Genomic DNA, 24,289 nt, shown 5'->3' with positions numbered 1-24,289 from the left:
CAAGAAAATGGGGGAAGAGAGGGAGAGTTAAGGAGCACAGCTGTTAGTCTTTGCAGTCAAATAAGTTTCTGGAGCCTCTTAGTGACCAAAAATTAAACTGTCATACCTTTCAGAGGGTTAGATGAGAAGATCAATACCCTCTATCCCCTGCTCATTATTTAGAAACTACAGCTGGAAACAATTAATGTAACACAGTTTAGCATGAAGATTGTTGAAGTTTGAACTTTATTTTTATGTGTTGTGTCCTATATATTTACATGTATATAAAGTGAAGGAATTTGTTGGCCTGGCATCATTCACACAAATTTGAATGCTGTGCAATTTGTAACAGATGTTACGTTGTACACATAGCTGTAAGATAACGAGCAATATATTGATGAATTACAAATAATTTGCTTATATAATGCTTATAGAGGAAATAAACTCGCCTCAGGTGTAATACTTCCTATGCTGTTTATATGTTTTTGTTTTGTTACAGGTTTGACTTTTCCTATGTGCTCTTATCATCAGGACTTAATGAGACCTGGGTGTATTTTTTGCAAAGCATTTTGTAAAACCTGTGAAGGAAAAGTGTTATACAAATAAAAATGTATTATTATTGTATAGTATTTCCATCAAACATTTCACATGGATTGTTTTTTTTTTCTATTCCTTCTTGAACAAATTCAGAGCGAAAGCACTGGGGAATTGGCACAGTAAAGAAAAAAAAAAAAAGGAAAAAAAACAGATCAAGGAAATGGTTTCATTTAGGTAGCATGATCTGGCTGCCTCCTGGGGGATTTAGCTCCAGCTACTTTCACCACAACCTTTTCACAGCTATTCCTCCATTCGTTCAAAGGTTTCCCATTTGGTCATGTCAGATGAGTTTCTATGCTTTAATAGCTAGAGAGTCAAGAAGGCATCGTGCTATGTGTCCTCTTTTCTGAGCTTCTCTTTCTGCATTATTAATCCAATGCTTTCAATGAATTTCAAACAGCGTATGCCGTGCTTTGATGCTGTGGAGAGGGATGGGTGGTGGTGGTGGTGGTGGTGGGGTGAAGCATCCTTGCAAGCTCGGAACACAACACACCCGTGCCTTTTGAGAAGAAATGTCTAAATTGAGGCTGATCTTTGACGCATCTTTTGTTAAAAAGAAACATTTTCGTGTGAGTATGTGCGTGTTGAGCAGTCAGGCTAATCAGAACTGTACCTGCTCTCTCTTTTCATTTGTCTGTCAGGAAGCAACCCAATGTGAAAAAAAACTTTTCAAATTGCTTTGTGGTGTTTAACATTAAAGTCACACGGCTGAGCTCTCTTCAGCTCCCCTGCAGCTCCAAACAAATATCAGAGGCAGATAAGAGCGCAGTTTTGTTCTTCCCTGTTACTAATCCCAGTTCAAAGAGAAGAGCTGAGTCTCTCAATCAGCCTCTTGTGATGGCCATGAAATGAACTGGTGCCTGCGTTGTTGCTACAGTAGCTACTCCTTCACAACACACTAATGTGGCTCCAACAGAGTGAAATGGAGAGGGAGACCAGTCAGTCCATACTACACTGCACCAGCACCCTCTGCAAACAAAACTGCCCTCAAGCTCATCTGCTCTGGAGTTACTCACGATGGAGTAACTGGAGATTTAATTCTGATGTAACATTGCAGCATTTTTCCAAAAAGCTGGATACTGTATTACGGGCAAATGCAGATTGCGAAGGCTATATTGTTATAGCTGCAGCTTTTGTATCAACATTCCCATAGGCATTTAAGATAAATCAAAAGCATGAAAATCTAGGTTGATCCATATCTTACAGACTTCTATGTCTTCTTCATGTTTGATTCTTACAACCCATTTGAGCTGTTTGATGCCTATGACAAATATACATTCACACATGAGTAACGTTCCTCTTGTGCTAATTTTGTTGTTAAATACCATGTCATGCTTCTGTTGTTCGCTGAAAATCTGTTTATCCTACAAGTATAAATGAAGTACTTAAGGTTTTATGAGCAGAGAGGTGGAAATTACATTAAGCGAACACACTTGGTGAAGTTAAGCCTTCACTAACGATGAATCTGCTGATTGTCTTCCTGACGCTGATAACCTATTGATTGTTCACTATAATATGGTTTAATAAGTGGAAAGATGAGGCCATCAAATTGCTTGCTTGGCCCAACTAACACTGTTAAATCCAAAGACATTTAGCTTAATATTACATTATACTAAGAGAAGCAGCAGATTCTTACAATTTAGAAGCTCAAACTAGGGAATGTTTGGTACAAATGATTACTGTAAATGATCATCAAAGTAGTTGCTGATAATTATTCTGCTGACTTACTGACTGAGTAATCATTTCAGCTCTATAAAAGTTCAGTCTGATGCTCCATTCAATTTTAAAAATAGAAATATAAAAGCTTTATTTTTAAGGTTAATAGTTAAATGAGCTCATATCTGTCTTTCAGAAAGTATTTAACCCAAAAGGAGCATATTGGATTCTATTATAGTGCTTTTAGTCATGTGAGTAGGAGTTCAAATGCAAAAAGCTAACATAAATGACTCAACCCATGACCCTTACGATTCGGTGTACCTCGTCCCGTCTGAGGAATCTGAACTCCTCTGGAGCATGCTTAAAATGTTTTCATAAAACTAATAGTTGTAGAGTTTTAAACACCTATGATTAAAAAATAGAAACAAAGAAGCAAAGAAAGAAAGAATGACAAAAAGAAGAACCACTATAACCAACAAAATTAGAGTTAGGCGGTCTTATCATGATATCAGTGCTCTTCGTCACCATTAGAAACCTCTGAATCTCTCCTCTGAGATAATAGCATTGTAGGCGGAAGTGAAAACCACAGTGCTGTACTCAGGGCTTTGCGAGGTATAACAGGTTTCAACTTGGCTTAAATACAAGACGTGAGTTTAGGTCATTTTGTTAATGGCTGTTCAGCTCAGTGCGAGGGTGATGAGAAAATATAACACTCCCGAGGGCAGTGGGGAGAAGAGGAACCATCACGGCTGAGCAACCCTGGGGCCGAGCCAAGTGTAAATTGCAATAACAGCAGCTCAATGAGAGAGATTACTGAGGGGAAAAGGGGCTATCCTCACTCTGCAAATAAGACCAGTGGTGAACAAATCAGCATACCTGTGGACGTATCAGGGCATTCAGAAGCGAACACAGACGCAGAAAACAATCAAGTGGAAGGGAAAAACAGTAATTACGTGATGTTGACAGGGGAGATGGAGAGCGAAGAGATACATATTGTGCCTCTCATTAATCATTAACAGTTTCAGAGGGACACAAGGCTAACAAACACTGTTTTGATGTGTGTATTTCTGTGTGCCTTTAGGTGAAATACACACACACAAACAGCAGAGCTACTGTAGCATACTGCCTGCAAACTCCACAGTGGCTTCATCAGAGTTTGTGCCTCCAGGCTTTCAATTAGGATACTTCAAGGCGAAAACACACACACACACACACACACACACACACACATAATTTATACAGGCACACTCTCACAAACACAGGGTGAGTCAAGCGGAATAACAGAAGATTCAGTGTGCATATACTGTAAGCACATTTACAAATCAGAGAAATGTTAATATGTTTTCATCTCTGATTAGGCACACATCAGGGGATGGAGAAGAGAGAATGTGAGGAGGTTTTCTGAGAGAATCCTTAAAAGCATTCAGTCCTTTCACACTGCTGAGTACAAGTCTTTATTTCCCTCACTCAAAGCCAAACTCAGTTACCTGCCCTGCACAAGGCAAGCTGCCTCTTTCCACCCAATTTGTGTCGTATTTCAACTTGATTTTAGTTCCTGTGTGGTAAAATTCATACATTCAATAAACTCCCAGCATTGGGATCATTTCTGATTCCGTGGATGTCAAAATTAACAGTGCTTGAATCCCAAAATCAAACATGTAGCTTTAAATTTCATCCTCGTGTTATTTTGCCTTAATAAAGCAGATCCAGGAGTAGTTTTGAGGCATGATACACTGTGTGCATATATTATCAAACTTATTAGCATTAACACAACACACTGCATGAACAGAATGCACACGATAATAAATAAAAGTAGTGCAATGAATATACATGTGAAGAAGTAAAAGCGACAATTTTTCTCTAAAAATCTGCTCAATTATGCTTCATTAAAACTAATCTGAAAAGTGCAGTTTATTCAGACAAGTTCCACCACTATTAATTAGTGAGCCTTAATTAGTGAAATTGTTTCTTCCCTGCTTTCAGTCTTTATGCGAAGCGAACTGGCTGCTGGCATAACATAAGAGCATCTTGTGATACAATGATCTGCGAGACACTTGCATTAAAATGAAAAAGTCACTGTGTGTACTTTGATTCAACACACTGACATGGATGGATGCATGTGGGGAATAAAGTGGCCTTGTTTCCAGTGACAACAGTGGCATGTTTGAATGATGTGGTGTGTAACTCCGCTGCTGATGCTGCCTCTGAGGCGGCGTTCAGCGTATGGAGGAAGCTGCTCTGCTGAAAGCCTGCACAGTAAAAACATTGTTTCTCTTTTGATCCTCTGACCTCACTCTCCTCCTGCCTCTTCAGCTCTTCAGAAATCAGCATGCTCATCCTCACTAGTAGTGGGTGTGGAGCGCGAGTGTCTCTGTGTGCGCTTTACTACGAGTGTCTGCATGTGTATGTGTGAGTGCGTGTGTGCATGCCTGCGTGCTACAGACCACTCATCTGTATGAGCTCCATTGGCAGTTACATAAACCATACTGTCATCGGGCTACAGGGCATACTGAAACACTGCCAAATCAGTGCTGGGTCAATAGCTCTCAACTGCAGATTTTTTGGTTTTTCTTTCCTTTGTTAAGCAGCCAGCACACATCTGGCTGAAAGTGAGGAGGAAGTGGGTGGGTTCTTACTATTGCTGTGTAGCAGAGGTCAGTAATTACCATGAAACGTTTGCTTTCCCTGGGACGTTTTTCATCTGAAAAGACAGACACTAGTTTGACCACAGTAATTAGGATATAAAGAAAGCCATGTAAAAAGCACAGATAAGCATGAATTAAGGCTGAAATGTATCCACACCACCAGTCTATATATGGATGAGGCACTAAAGCCAAAAATCACCCTCTGCAGCCTCTGGCACTGAGAAAATGACCTCTTTTTAATGGTGACACCATTCATTTAGTTTGATTTTCCTCATTAAATCGTTTGATAACGTTTGTTGTGCTTGCCAAATTCTGTTTAGGGAACAAACCTACTTTGGGTTTTATGAAAATGATGCCATTTTTCAACCCAAGTGCTCCTGTTAATCCCCTTGCTGTGTGCAGGTGTGGGAATGACAATGAGATGGAGGTAGGTTGGTATCTTTTTCTATCCACAAGCCAAGTGTGGACACGTGTTTTCTCCTCAGTGTAGCCTTGGGGGCAGGTAGAGCGAGTCAACGGGGGGAGAGGAAGAGACGCCGATTTGCCTGTCACAAATATCAGCTGTTTGACCGAGAGTGGCGATGCTGGGACCTTGGCATGGTCTGATCGTCGAACCACGAGGCACAGGAACTCAGCTGCACACTTCCTATTTCTTTCATGGCAGCCAGAACTCCTGAGGTGACACTGCTGAAGTGATCAGGGCCCTGATGCTGAAGGTGATCTCCTTCTCAAACAAACACTAAAGCAGCAACTGATCTCTTTCTCAAACACACAAGTGCGGGTGCTGTCAAGCCATCGCCACACAATGCACACACCTGTCAGTGTGTGAAACATGCATCCGGTTGTTTTTGCTTCCTGAAGTTCAGACTGAGGAGAGTTTTTGCTAAAATTATGATTCGAAGCAGAAAGCAGGCCAGCTGTCATGTAACCAAGGAGCCGTCCTCAGGAAAGCTGTGATCAAACCGCTCACACTGACTCACTAACTTCTTAGCGATGAGCAGCAAAACTGTGGGTTCACATAATGTGGTCGACACCAAGCCAAGAAGCACTAATGCCTCCATGCCCCAGAAAAGCCTGAAATCACAAAACTACAAGTGACTTCTAGAATAAAAAAATAATTTGTTTTCATCTTAATCCAGCTGGTGTTGTGCTAAAAAAAAATCTTTGATTCACAGGAATTTCCACTGAGAAACATGATGAGGGAAGGCAAGAGAGAGAAAGGAAGGGGGGAAACACATTACAGCTCCTCTTTAAATTATTCTTTCAAACTGCTGTCCGTTATGCAACTTAATGAGCCTTGAAATTGGCGAGATTACATTTTTCGGCGTTTCTTTCATTAGTGTGGGTTTCGCCAATCTCTGGGGATTGGTTTGCTCACTTTGGAATTGCACAGCGCACTGCTGCGGACTGCGCTGCAGTGATGAAAGGAGCGACAAACCAACCAGCAGGCCAGTAAACAGATGAGGAAGTTTCCTGTGATCAGCCAGGGCTTTGGTTCAATCAGCCAGCTGATTTACAGAAGCTGTGCAGCAGGTTAAAGTATACCTCCCTGCAACAGATTTTATCATGTGGTGGACGATCTGTTTTTTTCACTTAAATAATAATGCTAATAATAATAATAATGATAATGATGTTGATGATGAGCTGACAGCTGTTTTCAAAGCAGATATTTCACTTAATTTTACACAACAGCTCAAGTTTGGGGCTTTTTTACTTTGCAGCTGCGAGTTAGATGTGAAGCAGCCAGTCTGCAGCCATTAACTTAGATCAGCAAAAACACTAGAAGCAGGTGGAAACAGAAAGCCTGACTCTGTCCAAAGGTAATAAAATCCACCTCCCAGCGCCTCTAAAGCTCCTTACTTTACATTTTGTATCTTGTTTGTTTAATCCATTTGAAAACGACACATCTGAGGTGTAAAAATGAATCATGTTGGACAACTGCTTTACAATTGGAAGAAATTACTGTCCAGCAAAAATGAGTGAGAAAAAATAATTAGTTTTTATCTGAGAAGACCCAATAAGAAGCTTAACTGAGATTAATAATCAAAATCAGTGATTTAATTTTCCCAAATTATGCTGCTGTTTCATGGCCCCTGTTGCAAACTTAATAAGTATAAATTTCATAAAAGTGTGAGGACTGACTCCACAGATATTAGTCAATGGATCCTCGTCACTGGCAAAAATGCGTGAATAATTTAAATTCTCTTCTATGCATATTTATTTTGAGATTTTCAGTCCATTTCAGATGTTGGGAAAAAAAAAGTTGACGAACCAATTTTAATGCAAAGTCTACTTAGATTTTGACCAACTTCTGTTAACTGTTGTTTCAAACATCAAGAATAAACTGCTGGTCTCAGCTTTAAGTGAAAGGACTCCTGTATGTTCTTAGAATAATCGCATGTTTGGATATCTGCAGGTCCAGGACAACTTAGCAAATGACATGTGCTGATGAAGACAAATGTGACTCGATGGCTCAGGAACAAGCAACATTAAAAGCCCTGTATCTAAAACTTAGCTGGACCATGTGTTGATTGAGTCCACTTGAATGTACATTTGTCACTGTCTCCCACCTGTGTGCTTCTTCACAAACTGAATGTGTTGGTCCTTAGTTAGTTTGACCCGGAAAGCTGAAGATGTTGTCAGACAACAGTGTCCTGCATCTTCTCACTTTGACTCTGTTTTGTGGGTAATCGAAACAGCACTTTTGTAGCACATGAAATGAGAAGATAAATATTGTGGACCCTGAAAGCTTCTTAGTTTGTTAATCTGCTATAACTGATTCATAAGCCTGGCTGGTATAATGTGATGATTGATGTTTTGGCCTCAGCTACTTCATCTGGCTCAGCAACACTGACAATTTTGGGCACAAGAGCTGAGACCCAGAGAGACTTGTTTAGAGGCAGGCCAGCTTGTTGGCGGGCATCTCTGTTGCTCCAATCCAAGCGGCCATCAGCTGCGAGGGGGGTCCATGTGACACAGAGAGTGCTCGCTATGTAACCAGGCGACCCAGATAATGCTCCAGTCTGCCTTTGTGGGCCAAGCAGCAGGAGAGTTAGCTTTGCAAATGAACTTAAAAGAGCAAGGTGTTCAAATTAAGACCCTAATTATGAGGAATGATGAGTGTGTCCCCTGCTTGTGCTGTCCCATCAGAGACTGTTGGATAGAAACATCTCACAGAACAACTTCCCAGGTAGCAGATAGCCAGGTATTTGATGTGATAATATAGTGAGGCATGAGGAACAACTCATAATGTGGATACCATTCCACTAATAGAGCCTCCATACCCAGTGGATCCCTAAAGACTCAAAGTCAAAGTAAGCAAAGCTGAGTGGTGGATGAAAATGAACATTGAAGATTTTTGAAAACAATTCTATTTGTTCATTTGTTTCTGGGGTTATTTTAAGACTGAGCAGCTTGCAGAGTACAAGAGTTCGCTGCCGCACTCAGTGGCCAGTAAAAACATATAAAAAGCAGAAGTAGGCCAAAGACAATTCAAGCAGAAACAACATAAGGCCAAACTGCCTCTTCTTCTTTCTGTTCTTCAGGTCTAGGAGAGAGACACATGAGTTGCTCTTCCAGTTAGGGCAGAAAGTGTAGAAATCAGCAGCTCCGGATCATGTTGAGGAAATCGTCAGCTCAACTTCTCAAAATTTCCTGCACCTCTCCCTTTTTGGACTGATAAAGCAACATGATCAAGCTATCCAACATGGTTTGTTTTTAAATGCTTCCTCATACGTTTAAATGTGGTTCTGAGGCACTGTCTTATAAAACAATCCCTCAAAAGCTGCAGTAAATTTATAGTGACATCTGCAGAGGGCATGTGTTGGCTCCCGGCTTGTGACCGCGAGGACGGCGGGAGTTTGTGACAGAGTTGCTTTGAGGAAAGACTGTGATTTACACACACAAAAAAAAGCCTGAGAGACATGGGGGTCTTGCAAAATTTACAAAGAAAGACTTTCACTAAGTTTGTGTTCATTAAGCACCTTTTGTTTTGTTTATTTCACTGTTTGTGTGTCTTTGGGTCTTTGGGTGTTGCGTATGGACCCAGAACACATTTAACATCATCATCCAGGAGCATGAACAAGTCGGTCCCCAGTTAATTAAGAGTTGAGATGTGATGACAAGCATTCATTGTCAGCAGACAGTAAATCTACATTTCACCTCAGTGCCAAAAAAACAAAAAAAAAAGCAACCTCCAACCACATTGCCAGCTGCCAGTTTGTCTCATTATTGTCTGTTACATCCAGAGAGATGCAATATTAACTTTGAGCAGCAGCTTTTTTTCCACTTGAGCTCCTTTGGAAATGAGCACAGCAGTTAGGCTCCATTTAGTCCATAATGAGAAGATCACAGAATACCGTCAATAAAACTACAGCATTTTACCCCAACTAGTCCAACACAGTGCTGCAGAAAGACGATGCAACTGTCCTGACCTTCAAGTGTTCATGCTAAGAGACACAACCTGCTGCCTAGTGAGGGAAACACATTCAACTCAATTCTGCAGTTCAATAAATTCAAGTGTTTGCAAAAATGTGATAATATGAGTTTAAATGATGCTTTAACCAAGCAGTTACATTCATTAATGCTCCCAATCATGTAAGTGTGCACACAATCTACTTAAGATTTACACCATCGTACAAATCCAAACAATGCAAACAACAAAAACACAACATAAAGTGTTGTTTTACACACACACAAAAAAAAAAACATTTTGATTTTAATTATAAAGTACATTACAAAGTGCAATGCCTGAAGTCTGACCTGTGGTGGTCACTGTTTGTTCTTTACAGTTAGATACAGGCTTATAACGCAGTAACAACAAACTAGCAGTGAATATCCTAAATGAAAAGTGCAATCTGGGAAGCAAACGTCTTCATGGTTCATCAGAGTACCAGTCTGCTTCAGAAAACTCGCCAGCTGTTCTGCACTGAAAGTGTCTGGTTGCAGTTGTCAGTGCAAACCACAACAGAGGAGAAAACTGTCTTTATGACTTTACATTGAAAGAAAGTCTCCACACAGACGAACAGTTTGAACTCTTTCTTGAACACATGTTCACTTAATATGTGGTTCCTGCTTCTTCTACCATGTCAGAGATTACAGCGCAAATGCTGGCCGAAACATCAGGAGGCACAAATTCATATCTCGCCATGTAAGATGGAAGTCTAGTCAGACCTTTAATGAGATCTACAGTATTCACAGGTGCTTTACAACATACAAAACCAGCTGAAAGACAACATGTCCCTATACTGTATTAATTTTATACATGAATTAAATAAAGATAAAGAAGAACAGAACATACCAGAGATTCTCTTCCAGCTTCCATTAAAACATTACAGTGGCAACATCTGGTATCTTTACCATTTGTAAAATCAAAGCAAACTGACAATAAGAATGCAATCCAGAGGTTTCACTGAGCTGTCCAAGAGCACATTGACTGTGATAACTGAGGGGATAAAACTGATCACATATCCGTGTGCCTCTGCCAAGGTTTTCCCATTTGTGCAGATATCTAAAGCGGGGACCCTGCAGTCACAAACCTGTTTCTGTAACCTCCTTACTTATTAGATTGGCCTGCAGACCCCAGCAGCCCCTGAGGTGTTATTTTCAACTTCAAATCTTCAGTGTGATGCTGTAATGATTTTGTGGGAGGTAAATTTGCAGCAAGCAGCAGTAATGTTGCTCTGCTAATTCAGCCCTTCCCCACCCACTCGACTTGTAGGGTGAATGACTGAAACCTAAAGACCAGCACGCACATGCATGGCGCACTACTGCTGACATCGCTGAAATGTGTGATTTACACGACTGCATGCACAGAGAAAAGATGGCCATGATGTATATTATTGATGTATAATGTTTGTTCATTTTTTAAATGTTAAATTTGTCATAATTTTTCAGCTTTCCTTTTTTTTTTTTTTTTTTTTTGTAATTTAATTTGACAGCAACTAATCCATCAGCCCCAGGGTGTAAAGGGTTCGATAAACACCTTCCAAGGCACTTCACCAAAGCAACATCCTTAATAAAGATGTCAATTTATTTTATTGATTCACCTAAAGTCACAATAGGTGAAGCTGAGGAATTCAGACTCATCAGCTCTGCGCACACAGCTGGTAAATTTATGCCAGCATAATAATCAGACAACAGCCACACATGCATTAAGAAAACTGTTTTCATCCCAGTCATTTAACCACCCAGTGTGTAATAGTTTCACTGTGCATTTGGCACCAATCCAAGTGATTTATGGCGCTGCGACTGAGTAAATTGCCACTCATATCTTCTTTGCTGTTGATAAAGAATGTGTTTGTTGATGGAGCGTTTGTTGATTAGACTCATGGGGGAAGCTGAGCCTGATATGAATCAACATGAAGATAATGAATATGCTAATAGTGTTAGGTCATTGATGTGATTGTTTTATAATGGAAATAATAGATTTGGTTTAAAGATGCCTTTAAAGCTTTAAATGTAGTGAGTTTTAAACGGTTAAAGGGCTTTTTGTTCTTGTTTTAAGTTGCTGAAATAAATAACAAACTCAAGGCTTGATGTTATAACCTCACTTTATGGAAGATTTTATAATATATGTTACCGGCCTTTAGTGCATAATTTAAATCACAAAAGAGGAGAGCACCAGTATGACATTAATTTGAAAGCATTTTTAAGAGTAAGACTGAATTTATTTTACTTAATTTTGTTGTAAAGAAGATTAAGAGTCTACAAGTATAGGATATTCTTAACTCTTTAGTGCAATTATGTTCACGATCTTAGTTTAGCATGTTGACCCATGTTGAGGCTGATAGGAACATTGCTAGTTTTGCAGGTATTTGGTCACAAATACAAATACAAAGTCCTGGACAAATTAATTATTTACAAATAATAATTGATGCTGAATGAATGTCTAACCAAAAATCACCAAAGTTATTATAGTCATCCTAAGGAAGACAAGGGCCAGTGGACAAAATTGTACCAATTCATCCAAGTGTTGTTGAGATATTTGAAGTAAATCCATCCATGACATATTAAAACTACTTTTAAAGGACAAAAAGCATTTGTGGAGACCAAATGCCCTCAAAATGCTTTAAGCTCGTGCAGATTACAACAGCAAGAGACCGACTGACAACAATAAGTCACAGCTGGTTGAGTGTTTGGGGTTTTTTTTCCTGCAAGTTTACATTTTAGCCCATTTACAAAACCAAGTCAATTTAACCTTGTGTACCATTAGGATGAAAAACAAGTCCTCCAAACATGGTCCATCTGCCTATTGGACAGTGAAACAAGAATCTGACCGACAACATTAGAGGCGACACAGCAGATCTATAAAATCCATCAGAGTCCCCTAATCCAGTAGTACGTGCTCTAAAGCTGCTTAATATCTGAATGTTTGGCCAGACCAGTTCTGCTGTGGGCTTACCAACCTGGAAGGACTTATCTTTTGGCTTGTGGTGAGCATAACTGATTTCTACCCTCAGATACTGTGGGCATTTTGAGCATCAAGCACCTCGTGCCACTCATGGTAAAACCTGATGATTTCAGTTTTAAATGGGATGAAAGACAAATGCCTGAACTCTGCAAAACAGAGGTATAAAGACATTCCCCTAATGACAACAAGTGATAATGGAAGTCACTATTCACTGTGTTGCATGTGATTTGATGTGATGCATCAAAAAGCAGCACAGAATGCAATTTTGTCTGAAGACCTTAAGATGAGTTCAGGGACAGAGTGAAATTCAACTATTCTAATGAAAAAATGTACCTAACTAACCATACAGTGTAGTGCAGTTCAATAGGCTCGCTTTGATTAGCAAGCAAAGGTCTTAGTCTCTAAAAACTGTGAAGCTGCTCAAAGTTGCCACGTTTGTGCTGACTACTTATATGATGACCTCATCTTTACATCCTCAGTTGGGGTTATTTCAGTCTAAGTGCTTAGAGAAATTCCAGTCTCTGCTTAAAGTGGATTAAACAGCTTTTCCTGTCAAATTTATGTTTCCTGTCCAAGGGCTGCTGAAATCAGCCAGGTTCAAAGTAAGGCAGGGCTCATTCAGAATAGCCTGAATACCACCAGTGATTTTTCACTAAAGTTATCCACATAACCAAAGGTGTTTTTTTTGTTGTTGTTTTTGATTTGTTTTTTTAATCATTGAAATCTCTAAATTTCCAGTGAAGCTGGTACTTGTAGTAATGATCTGGCATCCAATCAAGGCTAAGTTTATGCTCATTTCTAATCAAGCTAATTAGCATTTCTGTCTGTTTCCAGATGGGCAAACTTGCTTAAAAATGTTGCAGGTCATAAAAAATTTAGGGTTAAAAAAAAGAAAAATGCTCAAATGCACATACACATACATCCAACTTTTCATATATTTGCTCATAAACACAACCACTACATCTGTGTTGGTATGTTAAACTACAGTAGTTAATTAGCACAGAGCAGAATATGGATGGGAGGCGGCAAAATGAGATCAATAAGATCTAAAAATATCTCTGCCTCAGTTTAGACACACATCTTAAAGGTTTGAACAAAGCACTACTTCTTCTTGTAATCACCAGCTGTGACAAAAAAAAAAAAACATTCTTTTAATAATTTACTAATTTTTACCAGTGAGAATGAGAGCAGATGTTCATCTAACATCTAACTTGTGTAACGTCTAACTACAGTGCCATGTAAAATATTTATATTAACTTAGTTCCGACTTCAGAGGGTATATTTGCTCAAAAGATGCTTCTTTGTGCTTTGTCAAGTAATGCTATTTTACATTGGCACAGCTTGTATACACCCCCCACCCACCCCAAAAAGCCTATTACTTATAGGAAGCTGCAGCTTTTTTGACTTGAAGACGGCTTAGTTATGAGTCAGTGACTGCAGGAAAATAACAGCAGAGTGTAGTTTGCAGTCCAAAAATACCTGTGAGTCAACACACTGACCACCTACAGGCAACTGTGAAACCTCCCAGTGATGTGGAGCTGTCTTCAAATTAACTACAAGTGCTAATCCCACTGTAGCTGCTAGTCTTTATCTATAGGGATGACAACACGTTGCATTATTGCAACAGTGTTGTTGTTGTTGTTGTTGTTGTTGTTACTGATTTGCATTGTGTTTGATTCAAACACGAGTGTAGTCAATATCATTAATTATGACTTATAATTATTCATTATTTTACCTTCACGTGTGCCCTTTCCTGGGCTGGCTCAGTGGTCAGGTTTGTGCTGCGTTCAGGTCACATCATTAATTACATAATTACAAGCAAGTGATTTGGAAAAAATGCTCACGTCAGCCTGTTTCTGAGTCAGAGACATCGCGCAGTCCTCACTGCGACTTGGTGAAAAGAACTACAGGAAATGTTAAATGGTTGTCAAAATGGATGCAAAGTCATCATCACTGGCAGGTACATGTCTATAAAATCCAATATTAACAACTGATTCAGATAAATTACAATTATACATGTTTGTATCTGGTTTGACACGTTAAGGAACTGATGCAAATACATATCCCCAGAAAAGTGTTTAAATGACTCCCAGATCAAAGTGACATGAGCTTTTCTTATTCTTCCCATTGTGTTGACACAGAGTGAATGCAGCATTATTCAGACAATAATCTGTGCTTTTCCTGTAGAGAAATGTTGAACTATCTGCTGTGAAAAGATCTATTCTGAGGGGGTTTGTGGAGTGTTGCTTAATTTCACTGAGTCTGCCTCACATTTCTAGATATCACAATGTTGCTCTGTAATCTCAGAGAATTCAAAACATGTCAGATCTGTGAACACAACACCACAGAGGGGGAACGAGCTCAAACCACAAACTGTATGTGTCAGTCCTCAGAAAGTTGAAGGCTGACTGTCCTGATGTTTAGTAACTGTGTCAGTTGCTTAAACTGCAAAAGAAAAAAAATAGATATTAAAGTGTCTGAGTCAGCCATTTTCTTTCATCTGGAGCACCTGGTAGTTTTTCAGTCTCTCTTGTCAGCTTGTTCATTCCTCCTTGACACAAACACACTGACAGAAGTCAGAAGCTTCAGGGATCGTTCTGTTGGATTTTTGAAGCTCTTTATTATTTTTAGGTTGCTGATTTTGCCATGAGACAGAGAGAGATGGAACAAAAGGTAAAAATCTGAGCTTCATTGTAGGGGTAAAACTGTGCAGGTATGCGTAGATAAGGAGGGGTGAGAGGGAGGTGGAGAGAGCAGGGGCAGAGAGGGAGGTGGAGATGAGGGATGGAGCGCTGCAGTGCTGACCACTGCGAGACTCATCCATCCAGAACATGCTGAGCTGCTCTGCTTCAGTTACTGGCTTCTAGTCAAGTTTGGAGACTGAATACATTCATGACTTTGATTGAGAACAGCTCCACTCTGCACTCTGACAAAACATATCAACTCAGCAGGAAAATCATTTCACATCCCCTTCATTGCCTCTTCTTCCACCTCCTCCTCTTCTTTCTTCTCACAATTGCACCATGACTTTGTTAGCCCTAAAATTACACCTCTTTTGATCAACCGGTAACGGCAGCTTCTCTTTACTTTGCACATTATTACTAAACAAAAGGCTCAGGTGATTTTGCTGCCGGCAAGAGCTTCAATTATTCAAAGGCTGTTTCAGCTCCTGTTGTGTGTGCACCCTGAATTCATCCTTTATTGAGAAGGCAGGTGAATGATTTGTTAACAGCTTGCAGGGAAGTATGGTGGACGTCTGCAACTGGCCCATTTGAGGGAATGACATAACCCACACGCGCCTGGCTGCAGGACTGAACTCGGATAACGCTGCCTTCTTAACCTGAGGGCTGCTGTTGGTGTGTGTGTGTGTGTGTGTGTGTGTATGTGTGTTTGGATTTTTTTTTTTCAACCTAGGTACTTCAAAGTTTGAAGTGCCAGGTCTGAGGAGGTTTAAGGCTGTTGTTACACACTCTGGAGAACCAAATGATTTTCAACTATGTCACAACTCAAATTGAATCATTTGTGCATCCATCTCTGCCTGTGTTACCTGTTTATGCCAACATGTGCACATGTATAAACACATTTGCATGTGAACATTATAAAGCAAAGATATATCCACATATACATGAAAAAAATAGTCCCATAGCTGCAAAATAGGAAAGTCCTGGCTCCAGTTAGTGCTCTCCTCCATTTCCTACTGTATTGATGTACTGGATGCACTAGAAATTACTTGTCTGACAAAGTGTCAAAGCAGAATTGCAGGGCAGAGCCATTCATGTTCAGTCTCAACTGTTTTCAAATGTCACAACAAGCACTGGCCAATGCAAGTTAGCAGATTTTCATAAAAATAAATTGCATTTTCCTTAAGTACCAATTGGTATAACTTTCATTCGTATTTTAATGTTAATACCCGAAACTGGATGTGAACTGAACTTTGAAGCCCCAAAATCTGGTGCAAATATTTCAAACATAGACAGCTAGGATGACTCGGATGCAGAAGACAGACTCAACCAGTTGACACGCAAAATAAAGCTTCAGTTTGGAAATAGTGATCAAAGCATCAGTTCTTTATAAGACATGGGTGCAATCATTGCTGCATCGCAATCTTAATATCTATCATATACCGTCTACTGACATTTTATAACATGCCTGATAATGCCCGACCTGAAACACAAGTTGCTAACAAAGCCAGAATACTGTAGGGCATTTGGTAATAAACTTAATTGTTTGTGTAGAATAAAAACTCTCCATTAAAAAGAACTACTAATAGCCTCCTCCCTCCACATTCAAATGAGCTGGAACATCTGTGACTGCTGTGGGAGAAGCTAACAGCAGTTTTCCATTGCGAGCTGTAAGCCCCCTGTGGTTTCTGATGCCCAGGACTACTGAGTTATTTATACTGAGAAATAAACCAACAGTAATATGCAGTTTGATTGGTACAGTCGCCTCAGTGTAACTATCCACCCGCACTCCCACAATGCAGCCTACTATAATTCACACGCTGTCACATACATCACCTGCCAAATATTTCAGCAGGCTCCTTTAGATTACCAAGTTCTTTTCTCATAATCAAACAGAGACAAAGTAAAAACTGTTCAATCCTGCCACAAAAAGCTTCTAATCAGCGCTCGATTTTCTCCAAATTGTGTTCCTTTTGTTGGAAAACCACGCAGTTCAGTTCAAGTCATAGCTAAACGTGAAGGAAATACTGTTATCTATCGTAACTCCACTATACTATCGCTTCGGGTGGAGTGACCGATGGCACATCGGCGCGTCCTGGTGTTCCCTACACTGATGCTGTTCGGCGCACTTTGACAGAGCAGCTGTACAGTATCTGACACTGAATTAATCACATCCGCGCTGCAACAGTGCATGTCGGATGAGAAATCTCATTAGTTGAGACAACTAGCTCTTTTCAACGTATTTTCTCTTCGCGCATTAGCGCACGGATCGTGCGTAATTGGATTAATCCCCTCGTCTCTTTCTTAATATCAAGTGGTCCTACCTCGCTCATGATGGACGGTAAGGTCGAGGTTTCTCGGCTGCTTCCAGTACACGAAGTTTCAGCAACAGTGGTCTTTAAAAGAATGGCTCGCCGTGCACGGAGAAGCTTTATAAAGTGTTAAGCCCAACTCCTCCGTGTCATCACATCACCAATAAACCAATAGGAATGCCGTGGGCAAATGTGTCTCCCAAGTCACCACCCAACTCCTTGAAATATTCATTACGCTGTGTAAGCCCTTTTCATCATGATCAGCCAAACGGAGCTTCCTCCTCCTGTTGACGAACACCAGCACTCACAAATGTGAGCGCTGGGACGCATTTCATGCTCCAGTCGTCATGTCATCAATAAAGATTTTTATATCACTACATGTGCTATTGTCACTCCCACCTGAATGTGTGCACTAGTGCGAGGGTGTGAACTTCATAACAAATACCCTGAAGTGAGACCGTGTTGTAGCTACCCTTTTGTCTTTCCTGTCCAATACGAGGCATGCAGTTTGCCCGTGGTACTTGTAATGTGACATAATATGCTTCTTTCAGTTTATATCCACTATAATGTCACTACATGACATTTAATAGTTATTTTATTCTATTAAATGTGTTGTGATGTTTGCCTGGCATTCCCCTCACTTTCACTGCCGGATTAATTCTATCTAATAAAGGTTTTCTGTGGTATAATAACATAATTACATTTTCTCTGCTGAATTCCCAAACAACAACAAGTTAAATTTATTGCATCAGAGAGAATGAGCTCTGCATTCTAACTTTATTAAATTTCTTTTAATAGAGAAACAAGTGATTTTTCAGAAAGGAGATGCTTATTTCTAGTGGAGTTGTATAATGCTTATGCATCAATCTAACTGCACGCAGCCCTATCCAATCCCTGCTTTTCATTCCCTTCAATATCAATTTCACAAATTGAGGTAGCTAATTATTGTTAGTCCTAAATCTATATATCCATTTGTAAAATTCAATACAGTCTGTGTTTTTCAACTTGAGCATTCAAATAGTGAGCAGCAGCTTCAATCAAAAACCCAGAGAGTAACCTCCATCTGCTTCCTGCACATCTAAATGGAAATAGGGACAAATAGAAACAGGACAAACATTCACAAAGCTCTGGTGCGGATGCAACATGAAGGCTGCTCAGCTTCCTTATGGTGTGTCACCGGAGTGCCAGCAAACTCTCAATAGAGCCTTGATGGATGGGAGAAAAGGAAGTCGATTACAAATGAAGCCTAAGTCTCTGCTGCTCTGACCTGACCTGTGCGTCTCTGAGAGACTGTCTGATAAGGTTTTGCACTAAAAATGACTTTGCAGTCTTTGTTTTGCAAAAATATCTCTGCTTAAGATAGTTGGAGGGAAAGGATGTCATTTTGTTTTGCCAAGTAGAGCAGATGGTACTGAGGTTTTCATGGAAGCTTGAAGATAGCAAGACACATTGCAATCTGTGAAGGCTGCAGTGTAGTAAATTAACTGCAGGGAAGTTAGACACACTGGTCAGATCAGACGTGAAGAAGTGACTCAGAGGTCTTCTGTGCCTCGGTAGTGTGGCTTTGTGTAGAAAACAGAAGCCCTAATAATGCTAAATGACTAAAGATCCAACACTACATCTTCCACACCAACACCCACATTCAGATGATTTTGTATCACAGAGAAATTGTATCTGCTAGAAGCAGCTCAGCAGGCATAGTAAAGTTTAAAATGTGTATGTTTCAGATGCACATAAATGAAACATGCAAGTGACCCTTCCCACAGAAATACTAGAATGAATAGCTGTGCACTGGAGGAGGGACCCACTGAGAATGCCTACAAGATGCAGATTTTTTTTAGCCATGTCCCTGAGGCTATTTGTCTTTGCAGATGCATAATTTTGAATGTTCACACATACAGATAACAAAAGTAAATTAGGTGCAATTAGTTCATCCAAAAATCCAAGCAATTGGTGAGTGTCCACCCACCTTCTTAAAGGTACACCTTCAGGATGTAAATCAAGTCTGTCAAGGTAACATAAGCAAATGTTTAAGTGCCTATCAGCCGCAATTAAAATGCAAGTGATCGGAGATGAGAAAACAAAGAGGAAGAAAGGAAGATAAAGAATGCAAGTACTTTTTGTCCAAGGGGTAGGAAAGCAGTGAAACATTTAGGAACAGGCATATTGTCAGTCAGTTATGGCGAAGAAACATCAGATGGACATTTTGAGAGACAGCTGGTTGTTCCACAGGAGACAGTAAGCACACCTGAAGGCAAGATTTGATGTTTAAGTCAGAGGAACAAAAGACTGAATGTTTTGTACAATGGATAAAAGGGGAACATGAAGGGAAATGTGCTGGCATTGTGTGTGTGTGTGTGTGTGCGTGTGTGTGCGCAGTTTTCTATGCTACCTGGTAACCTGATTAAAATAGCTGCCTGAATAGAACAATCTCTGATTTGATGAGTGTAATATAAACCAGCGGTGCTCCTGGACTCAGTGGATCCTGGATTAACAACACATAGTGCAGAGTGGCTTGTTACACTGCGGTTTCTGTGGTTTTACAAAATTAACTGTTTCTGATGTGAAAATCCTGTCAAGGTTTGGCACAATCTAAGATAAGATAAGATAAGATTAGAACTTCCCACAGGTAATTGTTGTGCCAGGGTTGCAATACAAAGAAGCATACAAAAGTAGAAAGTAATTTCCCCACAAAATATAATAATATATATAAAAAATAAAAGAGTACTATTAAAAATAATAACAGAGTATATAATATATACATGAGATATAGATAGATAATGGCAGATAAGGTGCAGATACAATCTTAAAGTGTTAATTGTAGTGCAGGATAAATTGTTTTGTCCTGTGTGGAGAAAGGGGATGAGTTGAAGAGTTTGATAGCCACAGGGAGGAAGGACTTCCTGTGGCGTTCTGTGGAGCACCTTGGTAGTCTCAGTCTACGACTGAAGGTGCTGTGGCAGGATTCCAGTGTGACTTGCAGGGGGTGGGACTTGTTGTTTAGGATGTTGAGCACCTCTCTCTTCCTTTGTTGAATGCAGTCTCATAGGATATTTCCTTTAGACCACAGGTTATCTGTATGTGACATTGCACTCATCCCTGAAAAACTAAATGTTATTGTTCCTTGATTGTCTCCACAGGAATCAGAGGCCAAAGTTCAAGCCCAAAACACAGGAGGTGGTGGCAGGTCAGGGTGGTGATGAAGGGCACTTCAGCAAACAGGACTTCATTTGAACATTTTGTTGTGCCAGTTGTGCTTATTAAAGATGCATGTAGGTAGTGTATTTCTTGCTCTATTAAGTTACAACCAAAGTGAGAGCTGAAGATAGATAGATAGATAGATAGATAGATAGATACTTTATTGATCCTTAGGGAAATTCAAGAAGATGCATAATGCATAATGAAGATGTTATTTTGCTGGTTGAATATATAATATTGTTCAGTGTTTCTTTGAACTTTCTGTAAGATGTCTCTAGTTTTTGTCTTTTATCTTATCCATGGGGTAAATATGGTGATGCCGTTCTGTTATATTTCCATCAGGGTATTGATTTATGAATTATTCTGAAGTAACACCTTTATTTCTGCTTTGTCGTTGTGTGACTTGTGTAGAATCTATTTTTATGCTCTGCATTGTGTGTTTATGTGGAGGTGCTGATGATGTGATGCACACACATATGTAAATGTATGTTAACTAAGCCTTTTGTAGATGTTTGCAGAGATTTCTCCAAGATTAAAATGCAGAAATCATCATCATTTTGTAATGATATAATAATGTGTGATATTTGCACACTTCAAATGCCTGCAGACAAAACTGCTTCTTTTTTATTCCTGTTTATTTCAGCGGGAAAAAGATATATGGAATAAAATAACATAGTTATTACAAATGACTGAGTGAATGTGAAGAGAGTTTTCTTACAGTAAAACCATGAAGCCCACCCCCCCATCCCTACGCGCACACACACACACACGCACACGAGCACACGCACACACACACAAACACACTGAATCAATCTCACCTTTATTAGAGGATTTCTATCACAGACAGTTTTTTCTTTCATCTCAGTCTGAAGAAGCCAACCTCAGCCCAGCAGGTTGGTGCACAGAAACACAGAGAGTGACCTCAGTGCCCTTCTTGCTGCAGGCCAGTGCGGATAAAAATAAACGCCTTCACAGACTGCTGAAACTGTACAAGAATGAAACAAATGTCAAGAATAAAATATCACTTTCATCATTACTGTTGTTTTAAAATGCATTATAATTACAGTTATAGAGCATGTCTGACGTACAGTATGAGACTATTTTATTTACCCTGATGTAGTAAACTCAAATGTAGTAAACATTTAGCACTTGCCCATAGTGAGCATATTCTCACTTTGCTCTATGGTGGCTGAAATAGTGTGAATCTACTATGTGATGACTTTCTCACTATTAGATCAAGTTGCACAATTTATAGAATAAAGCTGGTAATATTCTGCATTTTGTTATTGCCAACAAATCCTATGTCAAGACCATAAATCAGTCAATCATCATAAATCCTGTAACACCAAATATGTGTTAATCCACAGCTGGAAATAGTCACCAATTACTGTGGAAATTACAGCTGTTTGAGTAACAATTTTTTGCCAAAAGCTATGATGTCTAGTTCTGAAAGTATGCATTTGTGACACATAGATGTTTGATAGGGAGTGGAGAGTCACATAAAGGTTAGAGAATTCAGAAAGTTTTGGGAGATGTACCAACACAGTGTTTATTTTGGTCTGTACCTGGCATTTTTTACATAAAGAAAACAGTAAAGAACAGAATTAGCCTTTAAAGCACAGCACAAGACATACAGTAATTAAGTGCCTGTCAGTTTACAAGCTTCTCCCAGAGCTCTCAAGCCCAAGATCTTTATAAGAACAATTAACTCCACCTGACTTTAGATTACTTTGCCAGTCTCTGTTTTTGCCACTGCTCCTTTAAATTATGTATTTTATTAAGTCTTCTTAAAAATGAACTGCTCCATACTAAAATCGTTTGTTTGAAACCCTTCTGTGAGGACCACATGCTTCATCAGTTTATGGAAAGGAAAGGAAAGGAAAGTGACATATCTTGTCATTGGAGGGAACTCACTCCAACGAAATTTGTTCTCTGCATTTAACCCACCCAAGTGACGTGCACACACACACAGCAAACCCGGGGCAGTGGGCGACCGCGTGCAGCGCCTGGGGAGCAGTGGGGGTTAGGTACCTTGCTCAAGGGTACCTCAGCCATGGACACCGGGACGGGGAATCAAACCAGCGATCCACCGGTTACGGGTCCGACACCCTAACCGCTGATCCACAACTGAATTGGTCATGCTTCAGAAAGTGGTTGCTTGTTTTTGACATTTGCTGTTGTCTCAAAAGAAGCAGTTATCTTGTTGAAAATAAACTGTAAAAAAAAAAACAAAAAAACAAAACTGAGATGGTCCTCTCAACTATTGCATACTGACTGGACTGACTATTCAGCAGTTGTTGAATGAATGCTGAGATTGCTGAGAATACACTCCGTTTTGCTCACCATCATCTCACCATCATGTTGTCCATCTGCAGTGAGATCCAGGTCCTTATGTCATCTGTATTCCTATAGCACTGACACATAAAGTGAACTACACATGAGTACTGCATAAAGGACACTGTACACTGTCATTGTACTGTAACTTAATAGCGTTTGGCTTTGGTACAGTACTTTATTTAATGTACTTATCACATTCTACCACCGATAATACTGCACTGTGGGTAATTGAACCTGTTTTTACTGTATTACTGCTTCTGTTGGCCTGGTGTGTTTTCATTAGACCCGTTAAGACCAAATAAAAAATAACTGGACTGGAAAACTTGAATTATTCACATGCAGTAGGATTCACAGTTTCCTTGAATCACTGAGTACAATAGTCACACACACAATTTGTCTTGGTGACACTGGTGCAGACTCAGTGACAGCTTACAGAGCCTCACAGTACACACAGTTTGAACAACAGGAGCTAAGTGTAAAATATAATTCACAGTCACTGTGTACTGCGGGGGATTCGATCAGATATATGATGCAGTCAGACGAGTGCACAGTACAAATCAGTCCACACGTACACATTCACCCTGCAGCCTTACACAGCTATGTGTTCTCATGCAGTGTGCTATACAGTCTGATTGTATCTGCAGAGGGAAGTGATTTATCTTTATCATTATGTTATTTCAGACTGCACAGGAGGAGGAGGCTGAGCTGCAGTTACAGATTGCTGCCCACAGAACCCGGCCTCAGATATGTATCACTAGCATCATGAAAAACAGCATGCCCATGGCTTTCAATTACACACACGTAATACTGTTTCCTATGACTGGCAACAATAAACAATATCCTTCCACAGTTCAACTCAATTAAACTGGACAACACATCTTCTTTTTCCTATTTTGTAAATATCACATGATCCAGAGAGAAGGAAATTAGTATTAGGAGTATTTTTGTTAAGCTCATAAAAATGATTTAATTTGTTCATAAGTAAATAATAAATCAAGTTAATATATCTGCAACAGAAGTTCAGGGCCTTCAGATTTTCATATCAGTGTGTACCATGAGAATGAGACTGGTAATTTGTAAAAACGTTAAGAAGAAGGGAAGAAAAAACACATAGCGAACAAGATGACTGTGAAAACAGTGAGATATAAAAATCTCTACACTCAGAATTGAGAACAACCAGATCAGAGCAGCCCAGAAGAAGAGTGAGAGGATCAAAGGTGCCTTTGAGAAGGAACGAAAAGAAGTGAAGGTAGACTAGAACAGTTGGTCACAAGGAAATAAGAAGATACTGAATCACATGATTACACGAACTAGGAGACACAAGAAAGTCAGACAGAAAGTAAAAACTAGTAAAGCCAGGCTTTGAAAAATGTAAGCCTTATATGAAGGTGTGTATGCAGAATAAAGACAAAAGTGGAGCTGATGAGAAAGGCGAGTGCAGCAAAGTCAGTTAAGAGGAGGACACCTCACTCC

General features: G+C 39.8%; 1 protein-coding gene across 1 annotated transcript in view; it reads right to left on the bottom strand.

The window, feature by feature from the left end:
* Positions 1 to 17,575, bottom strand: part of pcp4b (Purkinje cell protein 4b) — a 31,328-nt gene extending 13,753 nt beyond the window's left edge. The window contains exon 1 of the mRNA XM_046390503.1: positions 17,294 to 17,575. Coding sequence (XP_046246459.1) covers positions 17,294 to 17,302 — 9 coding nt within the window. The 5' untranslated portion in view covers positions 17,303 to 17,575. The remainder of the gene's footprint in view (positions 1 to 17,293) is intronic.
* Positions 17,576 to 24,289: the final 6,714 nt, after the last annotated feature.

This window comes from Scatophagus argus, chromosome 5, assembly GCF_020382885.2.
Source record: "Scatophagus argus isolate fScaArg1 chromosome 5, fScaArg1.pri, whole genome shotgun sequence".
Lineage (NCBI taxonomy): Eukaryota > Metazoa > Chordata > Actinopteri > Scatophagidae > Scatophagus > Scatophagus argus.
The sequence above is the reverse complement of the archived record's forward strand: the minus strand, read 5'-3'. Positions and strand labels throughout refer to the sequence as shown.